Source organism: Salmo salar, chromosome 24, assembly GCF_965601325.2.
Source record: "Salmo salar chromosome 24, fSalSal1, whole genome shotgun sequence".
Taxonomy (NCBI): Eukaryota; Metazoa; Chordata; class Actinopteri; order Salmoniformes; family Salmonidae; genus Salmo; species Salmo salar.
Genome location: NC_138314.1, coordinates 31267145 through 31283257, shown reverse-complemented (window position 1 = coordinate 31283257; position 16113 = coordinate 31267145). Strand labels below are relative to the sequence as shown.

Genomic DNA, 16113 nt, shown 5'->3' with positions numbered 1-16113 from the left:
TAGTAATGAAGGCTTTATGTGCAGGCAGCCCTGGTAAATTAGCCATGTCACTGGAGAAGGAATCACAATATTACCACTGACCCATTGAGGAGGGGGGAAGGGGCGAATATGCAGTACTGATAACAGAAGAAGATGGTGAAAGAGGGGATGATGAAAGGAAGGAGATAATGGAGGGAAAGTGAGAGAGAAAGATGGAGGGAAAGCAATAAGAGAGCTAAGGAAGGCATGCAGAGAAACAGAAAAGCAGCAGTGCGTCCGTTCACCCTGAGCCTCCTTGAGATGAATGGGGTGAATTTTAGATGAGGAGCACACAGTGAAATGGAGATGAGAGAGCGATACCGGCTGTGTGTTCTGTTGTCTGTGTGCTCTGCTGCTGGTGCTGCTGCTGTGGAACAGCCAGTGAGTGCCCTTTCATTTCTAATGCGTCTCTTCCTCCCGTAGCCATCAGAGTATCGACCAACTCGCTGCCCCCCTCCCCCTCCATCCCCTCAGAAACATGACTGACGCCTGCTCGACAGAAACCAGATATTAGCATCTCAAACAGATATCTCACTGATTGCCCACTGCAACCCCGCTCCCCTACGCGTCTGCTCTAATCATGGACCTGCACAGTAATATGAGACTGAGATATGGAGAGATATTCATTGTAATATGAGACTGAGATATGGAGGGATATTCATTGTAATATGAGACTGAGATATGGAGAGATATTCATTGTAATATGAGACTGAGATATGGAGGGATATTCATTGTAATATGAGACTGAGATATGGAGGGATATTCATTGTAATATGAGACTGAGATATGGAGAGATATTCATTGTAATATGAGACTGAGATATGGAGGGATATTCATTGTAATATGAGACTGAGATATGGAGGGATATTCATTGTAATATGAGACTGAGATATGGAGGGATATTCATTGTAATATGAGACTGAGATATGGAGGGATATTCATTGTAATATGAGACTGAGATATGGAGAGATATTCATTGTAATATGAGACTGAGATATGGAGTGGTATTCATTGCAAATGTTCCTATTTGTTCTATGGTTGTATCCAGGAGGGATTGCAGCAGGCCAGTGTGGCACCGTATTCTGCAGTTTGTGTTTACCCAATGCTGACTAGCGCAATGTAACCACCATCACAGATATTTACTTCCCCACCCGCTTACAACTATGTACAACATAGTACTCTTCATACTAGCAGATGGCAGCCACACTGTTTTTATTGGTGGTGTATTAGTACTGGTAGTAGTAACTAGGATACACACACACACACACACACACCACACGCACACGCACACACATACACACGGACCTCGGGAAATTACAATTGTTCCAGAACAGGGCAGCAAGACTGGCCCTTAAATGTACATGGAGAGCAGTGCTGTTTATGATGAGGGAGGACAATTTTGTTTTTTGATGAGCATGGCCTTATTTCTATTATAGCATATTGGATGATTGTCATTCATATTCCATTCACCCAGTTCAATGCAACATCAATAGGTTTATGATACTGCATCATACTCAAATGTTCCTTATACCCATCATGAGGTTGATATAACCTAGCCTATGAATGAAAGTTTACAACATAGGTGCACACAGGTCGAGAGAGAAATTTGAGGTGACACATGGACAGACAGTGACACATTCAATACCGCCTTCCACACTCTTGCCTGCATCTAGCTTATCTAGATAATCATGTGTAATCATTAGTCCAACAGTTGCAATCAAAAGTTATTAGACAAATTCAGGTATTTTTATCCCCATTTCATTTGCTTTCGTTTAAGAAACGATTTTCAACAGAATCGCCGGAATGAATACACCCTTGATCACGCGTAAACACAGTTCACTTTCATAGCAGCCACGTTGTATTCTTTCTCGCATCTATGCACTCTCCTCCTCTCACCTTTTCCCTTTGTTTGTGGACTTCAATGCACATCAGCTGTATGTGACCAGGCGAAAAATTATTTCCAAGCCAAACCATGTCATAACCACTGCACACAGCCTACATTGTTGTCCCCATATTAGCTAAAGTAACATTAGCATCCTAGTCAACATAGCTAACAGAACTGTGTTAGTAAACCCACTACAATCATGCAGTAACGTTGTGTATAGTCAGTAAGCGGTTTAGCATTTACGCCGGCAGGCCCCGGTGGCAAGAAATTTATAAAACCAAAAGCTAACCTTGACTTGGAAGAGTCAGCTAGCTAACATAGCGTCCCTCTGTTTGAGCCAGGTCATTGTGTAGGCTAAACTAGCCATCTGCAAGTAAGTGAAAATGAAAGTGAAAAAAGACTCTTCTCCTTAATTTGTGAAGAAATTCATTTTTGAAAACTCTTTCTCTTTGAGTCAACAACTCACCACATTTTATGCAATGCATTGCTAGCTAGCTGTAGCTTATGCTTTCAGTACTAGATTCATTTTCTGATCCTTTGATTGGGTGGACAACATGTTAGTTCAAGCTGCAAGAGAGCTCTGATAGGATGGAGTATGTCCTCCGGAAGTTGTCATAATTACTGTGTAAGTCTATGGAAGCGGGTGAGAACCAAGAGCCTCCAAGGTTTGTATTGAAGTCAATGTACCAAGAGGAGGACGGAAGCTATCTGTCCTCCGGCTACTCTGTGGTGCTACCCTACAGAGTGTTGTTGAGGCTGCTGTAGACCTTCATTGCAAAACATTTTATTTTAATAAATTATTTGGTCACATGAATATATTTATTATAGTTTTATCTAAAAAGTACAACTTTTTAAATGTTTTACAATTTTTATTTTAATGAAATTCACTGAGGAGCATGGTCCCCCCTTCCTCCTCTAAGGAGCCAACATTGACTGAGCTAACATTAATAATATGCATTTAAATCTCTCATGGCTCAAAGTAGAGGAGAGATTGACTTCATCACTGCTTGTTTTTGTAAGAAGTGTTGACATGCTGAATGCACTGAGGTGTCTATTTAAACTACTACAGTAGCACACAAGATGGCGTAGCAGTGCAGACGTGTTTTGTTCGTCCTCTCGTGTACTTTTGTATTTTTCGTCCTTTTTTGTATATATTTCAATTGTATTTTTTGTCCTTTTTTGTATATATTTCAATTGTATTTTTTGTCCTTTTTTGTATATATTTCAATTGTATTTTTTGTCCTTTTTTGTATATATTTCAATTTTATTTTCAATCTCTTTTCCATTTTAAATCAATTATACCTTCCGGTAACCTGCCTCACCCAACGTGATACGGAACCGCTGTTCTTATTATTTTTAAAACCTTATAGCAAGATCCATCTAGCGATCAGAAGCTAACCAACTACTAGCTATTTAGTCATTGTTAGCCACTGCTAGCGGCCTTTACCTTCTGCGCAGATAGCAGCCCTTTTTTTTTGCCTGGATAATACTTGCCAGCCTACCAGTATCAGACTGTTTCTCCACTACAACGCCTGATTCCTGCCGTAAACCCTAGACCATTACTCCTGATCTTCACAGCTAGCTAGCTGCCACCGAGTGACCCAGTACCAAAGCTAGCCCTGAGCCAGGCCAGGCCCACCTCTCGGCCTACTCAGTTGTTCACCCGGACTCTACCCAAACACGGTTAGAATCCTCTACTCCACCGGATCCTTGCCGTAACCTCTGGACCTTGGCACTGGATCACCGCTGCTACCGAGTGGCTACAGTGGCTAATGCCCCTGCCCCGAAGCTAGCACCAGTTAGCTGTGAGCCAGGCGCATCTCCCGGCTAGCAAACTAAATTACTACTACTACAATACCTCTTTCGCCATCTGGGTTGGATCCTTTGTTGACACGGCGCCTCGCCGCACCACCACGACTGGTCTGCCGACAAATACTCCATCCGCTGTGCCTTCAACCGGCCTCTGTCGGACGTCGGAGCAGATGCTTCTACTAGCCCCGGCCTGCTAACTTTAAACGCTGTGTCGCTCGCGTGATAGCGTAGTAGCGACTACTCCGCGGCTTCCCTGTTCCATCTATTGCTGTCCCCTGGACCCTATGATCACTTGGCTACATAGCTGATGCCTGCTGGACTGTCCATTAATCACGGTACTCCATTCTGTTTATTTTTGTTTATCTGTCTGCCCCAGACGCGAACTCAGGCTCTGTGTGTAGCTAACCGACCCCCTCTGCCCATTCCTCGCCATTTTACCTGTTGTTGTTGTCTTAGCTGATTAGCTGTTGTTGTCTTACCTGTTGTTGACTTAGCTAGCTCTCGCAATCAACACCTGTGATTGCTTTATGCCTCGCTTTATGTCTCTCTCAAATGTCAATATGCCTTGTATACTGTTGTTTAGGTTAGTTATCATTGTTTTAGTTTACAATGGAGCCCCTAGTTCCACTCATCATACCTCTGATACCTCCTTTGTCCCACCTCCCACACATGCGGTGATCTCACCCAGTATAACCAGCATGTCCAGAGATGCAACCTCTCTTATCATCACTCAGTGCCTGGGCTTACCTCCGCTGTACCCGCACCCCACCACACCCCTGTCTGCACATTATGCCCTGAATCTATTCTACCACGCCCAGAAATCTACTCCTTTTATTCTTTGTCCCCAACGCTCTAGACGACCAATTTTGATAGCCTTTAGACGTACCCATGTGGAGGTTAACCCAGGCCAGGCGTGTCCCCAGGCACCCTCATTTGTTGGCTTCTGTGATCGAAAAAGCATTGGTTTCATGCATGTTAACATCAGAAGCCTCCTCACTAAGTTTGTTTTACTCAATGCTTTAGCACACTCCGCCAACCCTGATGTCCTTGCCGTGTCTGAATCCTGGCTTAGGAAGGCCACCAAAAATCCTGAGATTTCCATACCCAACTACAACATTTTCCATCAAGATAGAACTGCCAAAGGGGGAGGAGTTGCAATCAACTGCAGAGAGAGCCTGCAAAGTTCTGTCATACTTACCAGGTCTATGCCCAAACAGTTCGAACTTCTAATTAAAAAAAATGAATCTCTCCAGAAATAAGTCTCTCACTGTTGCCGCCTGTTATCGACCCCCCTCCACTCCCAGCTGTGCCCTGGACACCATATGTGAATTGATCGCCCCCCATCTAGCTTCAGAGTTCGTTCTGTTAGGTGACCTAAACTGGGATATGCTTAACACACCGGCAGTCCTACAATCTAAGCTAGATGGCCTCAATCTCACACAAATCATCAAGGAACCCACCAGGTACAACCCTAAATCCGTAAATATGGGCACCCTCATAGACATTATCCTAACCAACTTGCCCTCCAAATACACTTCTGCTGTTTTCAGGTCAGGATCTCAGCGATCACTGCCTCATTGCCTGTATCCGCTATGGGTCCGCGGTCAAACGACCACCCCTCATCACTGTCAAACGCTCCCTTAAACACTTCTGCGAGCAGGCCTTTCTAAGCGAACTGGCCTGGGTATCCTGGAAGGATATTGACCTCATCCCGTCAGTCGTGGATGCCTGGTCGTTCTTTAAAAGTAATTTCCTCACCATCTTAGATAAGCATGCCCCTTTCAAAAAATGCAGAACTAAGAACAGATATAGCCCGTGGTTCACTCCAGACCTGACTGCCCTTGACCAGCACAAAAACATCCTGTGGCGGACTGCAATAGTATCGGATAGTCCCTGCGATATGCAACTGTTCAGGGAAGTCAGGAACCAATACACACAGTCAGTCAGGAAAGCAAAGGCTAGCTTTTTCAAGCAGAAATTTGTATACTGTAGCTCTAACTCCAAAAAGTTTTGGGACACTGTAAAGTCCATGGAGAACAAGAGCACCTCCTCCCAGCTGCCCACTGCGCTGAGGTTAGGTAACACGGTCACCACCAATAAATCCATGATAATCAAACATTTCAGCTACTCGCCCGAGCCTCCCCAGCTTCTCCTTCACCCAAATCCAGATAGCAGATGTTCTGAAATAGCTGCAAAACCTGGACCCGTACAAATCAGCTGGGCTAGACAATCTGGACCGTCTCTTTCTTAAGCTATCCTCCGCCATTGTTGCAACCCCTATTACCAGCCTGTTCAACCTCTCTTTCGTATCGTCCGAGATCCCTAAAGATTGGAAAGCTTCCCCGGTCATCCTCATCTTCAAAGGGGGTGACACTCTAGACCCAAACTGTTACAGACCTATATCTATCCTGCCCTGCCTCTCTAAAGTCCTCGAAAGCCAAGTTAATAAACAGATCACTGACCATTTCGAATCCCACCGTACCTTCTCCGCTGTGCAATCCGGTTTCCGAGCCGGTCACAGGTGCACCTCAGCCACGCTCAAGGTACTAAACGATATCATAACCGCCATCGATAAAAGACAGTACTGTGCAGCCGTCTTCATCGACCTGGCCAAGGCTTTCGACTCTGTCAATCACCGTAATCTTATCGGCAGACTCAATAGCCTTGGTTTCTCTAATGACTGCCTCGCCTGGTTCACCAACTACTTTGCAGACAGAGTTCAGTGTGTCAAATCGGAGGGCCTGTTGTCCGGACCTCTGGCAGTCTCTATGGGGGTACCACAGGGTTCAATTCTCGGGCCAACTCTTTTCTCTGTATATATCAATGATGTCGCTCTTGCTGCGGGTGATTCCCTGATCCACCTCTACGCAGACGACACCATTCTGTATACTTCTGGCCCTTCTTTGGACACTGTGCTAACTAACCTCCAAACGAACTTCAATGCCATACAACACTCCTTCCGTGGCCTCCAACTGCTCTTAAACGCTAGTAAAACCAAATGCATGCTTTTCAACCGATCGCTGCCCGCACTCGCCCGTCCGACTAGCATCACCACCCAGGACTGTTCTGACCTAGAATATGTGGACAACTATAAATACCTAGGTGTCTGGCTAGACTGTAAACTCTCCTTCCAGACTCATATTAAACATCTCCAATCCAAAATCAAATCTAGAATCGGCCTTCTATTTCGCAACAAAGCCTCCTTCACTCACGCCGCCAAACTTTCCCTCGTAAAACTGACTATCCTACCGATCCTCGACTTTGGCGATGTCATCTACAAAATAGCTTCCAATACTCTACTCAGCAAACTGGATGCAGTCTATCACAGTGCCATCCGTTTTGTTACCAAATCACCTTATACCACCCACCACTGCGACCTGTATGCTCTAGTCGGCTGGCCCTCGCTACATATTCGTCGCCAGACCCACTGGCTCCAGGTCATCTATAAGTCTATGCTAAGTAAAGCTCAGCCTTATCTCAGCTCACTGGTCACGATAACAACACCCACCCGTAGCACACGTTTCAGCAGGTATATCTCACTGATCATCCCCAAAGCCAACACCTCATTTGGCCGCCTTTCCTTCCAGGTCTCTGCTGCCTGTGACTGGAATGAATTGCAAAAATCGCTGAAGCTGGAGACTTTTATTTCCCTCACCAACTTTAAACATCAGCTACCTGAGCTGCTAACCGATCGCTGCAGCTGTACATAGTCCATCTGTAAATAGACCACCCAATCTACCTACCTCATCCCCATACTGTTTTTATTTACTTTTCTGCACACCAGTATCTCTACTTGCACATCATCATCTGCTCATTTATCACTCCAGTGTTAATCTGCAAAATTGTAATTCTTCGCTACTATGGCCTATTTATTGCCTACCTCCTTATGCCTTTTGCACACACTGTATATAGACTTTCTTTTTTCTACTGTGTCATTGACTTGTTTATTGTGTTATTGGCTTGTTTATTCCATGTGTAACTCTGCGTTGTCTGTGTCACACTGCTTTGCTTTATCTTGGCCAGGTCGCAGTTGTAAATGAGAACTTGTTCTCAACTAGCCTACCTGGTTAAATAAAGGTGAAATAAAAAAATAATTAAAAAAACAGCTCGGACACCCATGCACATCCCACAAGACATGCTACCAGAGGTTTCTTCACAATCCCCAAGTCAAGAACAGACTATGGGAGGCGCACATGACTACATGGAACTGTATTCCACATCAGGTAACTGGTGCAAGAAGTAGAATCAGATTTTAAAAAACAGATAAAAATACAACTTATGGAACAGCGGAGACTGTGAAGAGACACACACACACACACAGGCACAGACACACAAGATAAAACACACACTCTATACACACCTACACATGGATGTAGTATTGTAGATATGTGATAGTAGAGTAGTGGCCTTAGGAAACACACTTAATGTGTTGTGAAAAGTGTTATGAAATGTAATGTCATGTAATATTTTAAATTGTTTCTAACTGCCTTAATGTTGCTGGGCCCCAGGAAGAGTAGCTTCTGCCTTTGCAGCAGCTATTGGGGATCCTTAATAAATACGTATACACACACCACTGATCTACCATCATGGCCACCACAGGGTACATGAATCTTACAGTCATCTCTTTCATGCATATTAAATCATGTTATGCATTATGCATGGATTTCTGAGTGCTGCATTCCAGCGCAGTCATACTCGTCCCGTACCCCTCTGGAGATGAGATGATCTCAGCTATCTCTACCTATACTCTGATTTCACCCCTTCTCACAACTTAGCTTTCTTTCATGTCACAGGCTGCAGTGGCATAAGAAGTTTGAAATTACTTTTTCAAAGTCAACCCATCCCATTGAAATACTTGCTAATCCACAGATGTAGGTTCAGCAATTGTGGAAAACAAACCGAAATGTCACTTTTATTGATGTAATACATTGGATCTTGTGTGGTCTTTTGAACCTTTTTGTTAGTATGTTTGTTTGTTCCAGGCGTCAGGACCTGAGGGTCCTGTTAGAATAATTTGTATGTGTTAGGAAAATGACTTAACTGTTCCACTCTGAAATTATAGAATAGGGTGATATGTTTGAGAATCATGGGAAGATAAAATCAGGGTATGCGGAGATCGGTTAGGATTGTAAAACTTTGAGGTTATATCCTTTAGTAGGGATGTAAACAGAGTGAAGTTGTAGAGTAGGTAATAGCAAATCATTGGAGGGTTTCAAACCAAGAGGGTCCCAAAGGGGAGGGGAGGTGAAAGCCTTGAAGAATGTGGCAACTTTTATGTTTCTTTGTGGTTAGTGGAAAAGTACTGGTTGTTTGAGAAGGGAGTGGTCTAAAGATAGGAATGTATGTTTGTATTATAAAAGGCATGAGTCCTAGTTTTTGACTTTAGAACGTTCTCTGAATAAACTGTACAGACCTTTTGCAGAAAGCTGAGTCCTTGCCTAATTATTCTTAACCCAGTGTCTTACAAACCTTGGGGATTAGTCAAAGCTTATTGAATTATCATTGGGATTCAAAATTACCGTAACAGGTCCTGAAGTCCATGCTGTTCTAGGAGTGGTGGAGCCAGATGTAGATTCTGTGGCTTCAACACTGAGTTACGCCTACTTCCTCAGCCAGGTAATGTGTGGGGACATGTTCACGTGTTCAAGGTATTTATGTGTGTACTGTATGTATGTGTGTATGTATTACAGCCTTTGAGTACTTGTTTGAGGTTGAGCTTACAGTACCAGTCAAAAGTTTGGACACACCTACTCATTCAAGGTTTGGTGTTTATTTTTACAATTCTTTTACTATATAGTGAAGACATCAAAACTATGAAATAACACATATGGAATCATGTAGTAACCAAAAAAGTGTTAAACAAACCAAAATATATTTGATGTCTTCACTATTATTCTACAATGTAAAAATAAAGAAAAACCCTGGAATGAGTGTCCAAAAGTTTGACTGGTACTGTATATGTATCTGCATGTCTTGTATTTGTACTTTCTGTGTGTCTGTGTGTTTGTGTGTGTCTCAGAAGGAGAGCTCAGGCTGTGTGAGTGTCCCGGTCCTGTGTGGTCAGCGATGTGATGTGGGCTTGCCAGGGAGACGGTGTGGTACCTTGTGAGGGTGTGTGAGTCTGCTCTGTTGTGGAAAGACGACATCAACCTACTACAGCTCCACCACAGAGGAAAACTCTCCCTCACTCTGATGAGGGACGATGTGCTCAACAGGTACACACACTAGAGGTCGACCGATTAATCGGAATGGCCGATTAATTAGGGCCGATTTCAAGTTTTCATAACAATCGGAAATCGGTATTTTTGGACACCGATTTGGCAAATGTTTTGTATTTATTTTTTTACACCTTTATTTAAATAGGCAAGTCCGTTAAGAACACATTCTTATTTTCAATGACGGCCTAGGAACGGTGGGTTAACTGCCTTGTTCAGGGGCAGAACGACAGATTTTTACCTTGTCAGCTCGGGGATTCAATCTTGCAACCTTACAGTTAACTTGTCCAACGCTCTAGCCACCTGCTTTACATTGCACTCCACGAGGAGCCTGCCTGTTACGCGAATGCAGTAAGAAGCCAAGGTAAGTTGCTAGCTAACATTAAACTTATCTTATAAAAAACAATCAATCAATCAATCAATCATAATCACTAGTTAACTACACATGGTTGATGATATTACTAGTTTATCTAGCCTGTCCTGCATTGCATATAATCGATGCGGTGCGCATTCGCGAAAAAGGACTGTCGTTGCTCCAAAGTGTACCTAACCATAAACATCAATGTCTTTCTTAAAATCAATATACACGTATATATTTTTAAACCTGCATATTTAGTTAATAATGGCTGCTAAAATGAATTTCTTTTAACTAGGGAAAATATGTCACCTCTTGCAGCAGAGTCAGGGTATATGCAGCAGTTTGGGCCGCCTGGCTCGTTGCGAACTGTGTGAAGACTATTTCTTCCTAACAAAGACAGCCAACTTCGCCAAACGGGGGATGATTTAACAAAAGCGCATTTGCGAAAAAAGCACAATCGTTGCACGACTGTACCTAACCATAAACATCAATGCCTTTCTTAAAATCAATGCACAGAAGTATATATTTTTAAACCTGCATATTTAGCTAAAAGAAATCCAGGTTAGCAGGCAATATTAACCAGGTGAAATTGTGTCACTTCTCTTGCGTTCATTGCACGCAGAGTCAGGGTATATGCAACAGTTTGGGCTGCCTGGCTCGTTGTGAACTAATTTGCCAGAATTTTACGTAATTATGACATAACATTGAAGGTTGTGCAATGTAACAGGAATATTTAGACTTAGGGATGCCACCCGTTAGATAAAATACGGAACGGTTCCGTATTTCACTGAAAGAATCAACGTTTTGTTTTCGAGATGATAGTTTCCGGATTCGACCATATTAATCACCTAAGGCTCGTATTTCTGTGTGTTTATTATATTATAATTAAGTCTATGATTTGATATTTGATAGAGCAGTCTGACTGAGCAGTGGTAGGCACCAGCAGGCTCGTAAGCATTCATTCAAACAGCACTTTCGTGCGTTATGCCAGCAGCTCTTCGCAATGCTTCAAGCATTGCGCGGTTTTTGACTTCAAGCCTATCAACTCCCGAGATTAGGCTGGTGTAACCGATGTGAAATGGCTAGCTAGTTAGCGGGGTGCGCGCTAATAGCGTTTCAAACATCACTCGCTCTGGGACTTGGAGTAGTTGTTCCCCTTGCTCTGCATGTGTAACGCTGCTTCGAGGGTGGCTGTTGTCGATATGTTACTGGTTCGAGCCCAGGTAGGAGCGAGGAGAGGGACGGAAGCTATACTGTTACACTGGCAATACTAAAGTGCCTATAAGAACATCCAATAGTCAAAGGTATATGAAATACAAATCGTATAGAGAGAAATAGTCCTATCATTCCTATAATAACTACAACCTAAAACTTCTTACCTGGGAATATTGAAGACTCATGTTAAAAGGAACAACCAGCTTTCATATGTTCTCATGTTCTGAGCAAGGAACTTAAACGTTAGCTTTCTTACATGGCACATATTGCACTTTTACTTTCTTTTCCAACACTTTGTTTTTGCATTATTTAAACCAAATTGAACATGTTTCATTATTTATTTGAGCCTAAATTGATTTTATTGATGTATTATATTAAGTTAAAATAAGTGTTCATTCAGTAATTGTAATTGTCATTATTAGAAAAAAAAGGGGGGGAAAAAATCGGCCAATTAATCGGTAGCGGCTTTTTGGTCCTCCAATAATCGGTATCGGTATCGGCGTTGAAAAATCATAATCCGTCGACCTCTAACACACACACAGACACACATACACAAATCATGTAGTTGATATTTTGTGTGTGTGTGTGTACATTTGCGTGTTGGTATTGCTCAGATGTGTGTATTAGGTGGTATAGTATGGAAGTGTATGTTTAGGATTTCAGACAGATCCTGAGGGCTTTGTGAAGATTTAGTATAATGTGCCCTTCCCGCGTGTCTGTTCCAGCTCCGACTATGAAGCTCTGGAGTCCAGCATCCTCCGAGTGGTCCATCACCACGAGCAACGGGCAGGAGGGGAGGGGGTGTCGTGCATGGCGGTGGTGGTCACCAGGGAGATTCTTCAAGAGGCAGTGGAGCAGATCTGTGTGCCGCTGGGGGAGCTGCTAGGAGGTGAGGACCAATGGTGCCCCCGCTGGGGGTAATGGGCTGATGCAGGACTCGCACTAAGCCCCCGATATTACTCGGTTATAACACCCACCAGGTGAGAGGGTGGGTGCGCAGTTAGGAGGGACGGGACTGCAGAGTAACAAGTCATTACATCTAGGCAGTGAGAGAATACAAGAGGGTCAGAGTGTGTAAGTGTGCGCATGCTTATGTGTGTATGTGTGCTGTGCTTACGGAGCACAATACCACCCAACAGCTCCTAAGTGTAATGAATTTAACTGATGTCACTGACATCAATTTGTTAGCCTCTGTATGATATGATAGTCTTGATGCAAAGTCCCTGAGATTTTTGCAGTCAGTATATTTTTCCTTCGTTTCAGTGCCACATACAAACATAATAGCATGTATAGCTAATATTACACCAGTGACTGAATATCGGTTTGTTTTTGATGTAGCCGGTGTGTTTTTTCTCAGAGGCCCTGAGGCTGCAGTCAGAGGAGCTGTGGATCAAAGATGGCCGTCGCTCAGTGGACCTGGAGGAGCTGCTGAGGGTGTTGCAGGAGAGGAGCGGCTTCTCACCCTATGATGACACAACCAGTCCTAACGCTGGCGAGGCCCAGCTTCAAGGTGTGTGTTTATAGCTGGCAAGGTTAAAGATGTGGTTATTTGTGTAGTGTAATGTCTGTCTGTCTGTCTGTCTGTCTAAAGGCAGTGTAACTCATGATTTGGAGAATTTACATGGAATTGGAATTAGAGTAGACAGTTTAAAACATTTGTTTGGAATGGAATTAGAATTGAGATATTTACAACTTTTATTGAATGATATGTAGTTTGTATATACATTTTAATAATTTCATATTTGAATTTATATATTTTTGTCTACATTATAGCCAGATTTCCTGTGCCTAAACAATGAGATTAAACATACAGTATAGTTTTAATTGATATTAGCTGGCTTCCTCCAAACATGTACTCCGGGTGAATGGGGTGTGTGTTTGACAGGTATGGATATAGAGCACATGTTTCTGAAGGAGCTGAAGGAGTTCTCTGATGGGGAGCTGACCATATCGTTCACCATTGTGTCAGTAGATCTGAAGGTAAGGTCAAAGGTCATTAGCAAAACAAAACTAGAAATGGAAATAAACTCCCATAATTTACCCTTTTGGTTACCCTGATAGTGTTATTTTGTGTTTACACTAAATTGCGTAAAGAATATACACTACCGTTCAAAGGTTTGAGGTCACTTAGAAATGCCCTTGTTTTTTTGGTCCATTTAAAATAACATCAAATTGAATAGAACTACAGTGTAGACATTGTTAATGTTGTAAATGATTATTGTAGCTGGAAACGGCTGATTTTTAATTTAATATCTACATAGACATACAGAGGCCCATTATCAGCAACCTTCACTCCTGTGTTCCAATGGCACGTTGTGTTAGCTAGTCCAAGTTTATCATTTTAAAAGGCTAATTAATCATTAGAAAACCCTTTTGCAATTATGTTTGAACAACTGAAAACTGTTGTTCTGATTTAAAGAAGCAATTAAAATGGCCTTCTTTAAACGAGTTGAGTATCTGGAGCATCAGCATTTGTGGGTTTCGATTACAGGCTCAAAATGGCCAGAAACAAATAACTTTCTTCTGAAACTCGTCAGTCTATTCTTCTGAGAAATGAAGGCTATTCCGTGCGAGAAATTGCCAAGAAACTAAAGATCTCATACAATGCTGTGTACTACTCCCTTCACAGAACGGCGCAAACTGGCTCTAACCAATAGAAAGAGGAGTGGGAGGCCCCGGTGCAAAACTGAGCAAGAGGACAAGAGTACATTAGAGTGTCTAGTTTGAGAAGCAGATGCCTCACAAGTCCTCAACTGGCAGCTTCATTAAATAGTACCCGCAAAACACCAGTCTCAACGTCAACAATGAAGAGGCGACTCCGGGATGCTGGCCTTGTAGGCAGAGTTGCAAAGAAAAAGCGATATCTCAGACTGGCCAATAAAAAGAAAAGATTAAGATGGGCGAAAGAACACAGACCCTGGACAGAAGGAACTCTGCCTAGAAGGACAGCATCCGCTGAATCTTCACTGTTGACGTTGAGACTGGGGTTTTGCGGGTACTACAGTTGAAGTCGGAAGTTTACATACACCTTAGCCAAATACATTTAAACTCAGTTTTTCAAAATTCCTGATATTTAATCAGAATAAAAATTCCCTGTCTTAGGTCAGTTAGGATCACTACTTTATTTTAAGAATGTGAAATGTCAGAATAATAGTAGAGAGTGATTTATTTCAGCTTTTATTTCTTTCATCACATTCCCAGTGGGTCAGAAGTTTACATACACTCAGTTAGTATTTGGTAGCATTGCCTTTAAATTGTTTAACTTGGGTCAAACGTTTCGGGTAGCCTTCCACAAGCTTCCCACAATAAGTTGGGTGAATTTTGGCCCATTCCTCCTGACAGAGCTGGTGTAACTGAGTCAGGTTTGTAGGCCTCCTTGTTCGCACAAGCTTTTTCAGTTCTGCCCACAAATTTTCTATGGGATTGGGGTCAGAGCTTTGTGATGGCCACTCCAATACCTTGACTTTGTTGTCCTTAAGCCATTTTGCAACAACTTTGGAAGTATGCTTGGTGTCATTGTCCATTTGGAAGACCCATTTGCAACCAAGCTTTAACTTCCTGACTGATGTCTTGAGATGTTGCTTCAATATATCCACATAATTTTCCTTCCAACATGAAGCCATCTATTTTGTGAAGTGCACCAGTCCCTCCTGCAGCAAAGCACCCCCACAACATGATGCTGCCACCCCCATGCTTCACGGTTGGGATGGTGTTCTTCGGCTTGCAAGCATCCCCCTTTTTCCTCCAGACATAACGATGGTCATTGTGGCCAAACAGTTCTATTTTTGTTTCATCAGACCAGAGGAGATTTCTCCAAAATGTACAATCTTTGTCCCCATGAGCAGTTGCAAACCGTAGTCTGTCTTTTTCTATGGCGGTTTTGGAGCAGTGGCTTCTTCCTTGCTGAGCGGCCTTTCAGGTTATGTCCATATAGGACTTGTTTTGCTGTGGATATAGATACTTTTATACCTGTTTCCTCCAGCATCTTCACAAGGTCCTTTGCTGTTGTTCTGGGATTGATTTGCACTTTTTGCACCAAAGTACGTTAATCTCTGGGAGACAGAACACGTCTCCTTCCTGAGTGATATGACGGCTGCGTGGTCCCATGGTGTTTATACTTGCGTACTATTGTTTGTTCAGATGAACGTGGTACCTTCAGGCGTTTGGAAATTGCTCCCAATGATGAACCAGACGTGTGAAGGTCTACAATTGTTTTTCTGAGGTTTTGGCTGATTTCTTTTGATTTCCCCATGATGTCAAGCAAAGAGGCACTGAGTTTGAAGGTAGGCATTGAAATACATCCACAGGTACTCCTCCAATTGACTCAAATGATGTCAATTAGCCTATCAGAGCTTCTAAAGCCATTACATAATTTTCTGGAATTTCACAAGCTGTTTAAAGGCACAGTCAACTTAGTTTATGTAAACTTCTGACCCACTGGAATTGTGATACAGTGAAATAATCTGTCTGTAAACAATTGTTGGAAAATTACTTCTGCACAAGGTAGTTACTGTCATGCACAAAGTAGATGTCCTAACTGACTTGCCCAAACTATAGTTTGTTAACAAGAAATTTGTGGAGTGGTTGAAGAAACGATTTTTAATGACTCC

At 42.7% G+C, this 16113-nt stretch overlaps 1 protein-coding gene across 1 annotated transcript in view; it reads left to right on the top strand.

Moving 5' to 3' along the window:
* Positions 1–8755: 8755 nt before the first annotated feature.
* The window catches only part of LOC106585691 (prune homolog 2 with BCH domain), a 28900-nt gene continuing 21542 nt past the window's right edge, over positions 8756–16113 (top strand). Inside the window, exons 1-5 of the mRNA XM_082968645.1 lie at positions 8756–9331; positions 9735–9930; positions 12229–12392; positions 12861–13013; positions 13389–13483. Coding sequence (XP_082824771.1) covers positions 9908–9930; positions 12229–12392; positions 12861–13013; positions 13389–13483 — 435 coding nt within the window. The 5' untranslated portion in view covers positions 8756–9331; positions 9735–9907. The remainder of the gene's footprint in view (positions 9332–9734; positions 9931–12228; positions 12393–12860; positions 13014–13388; positions 13484–16113) is intronic.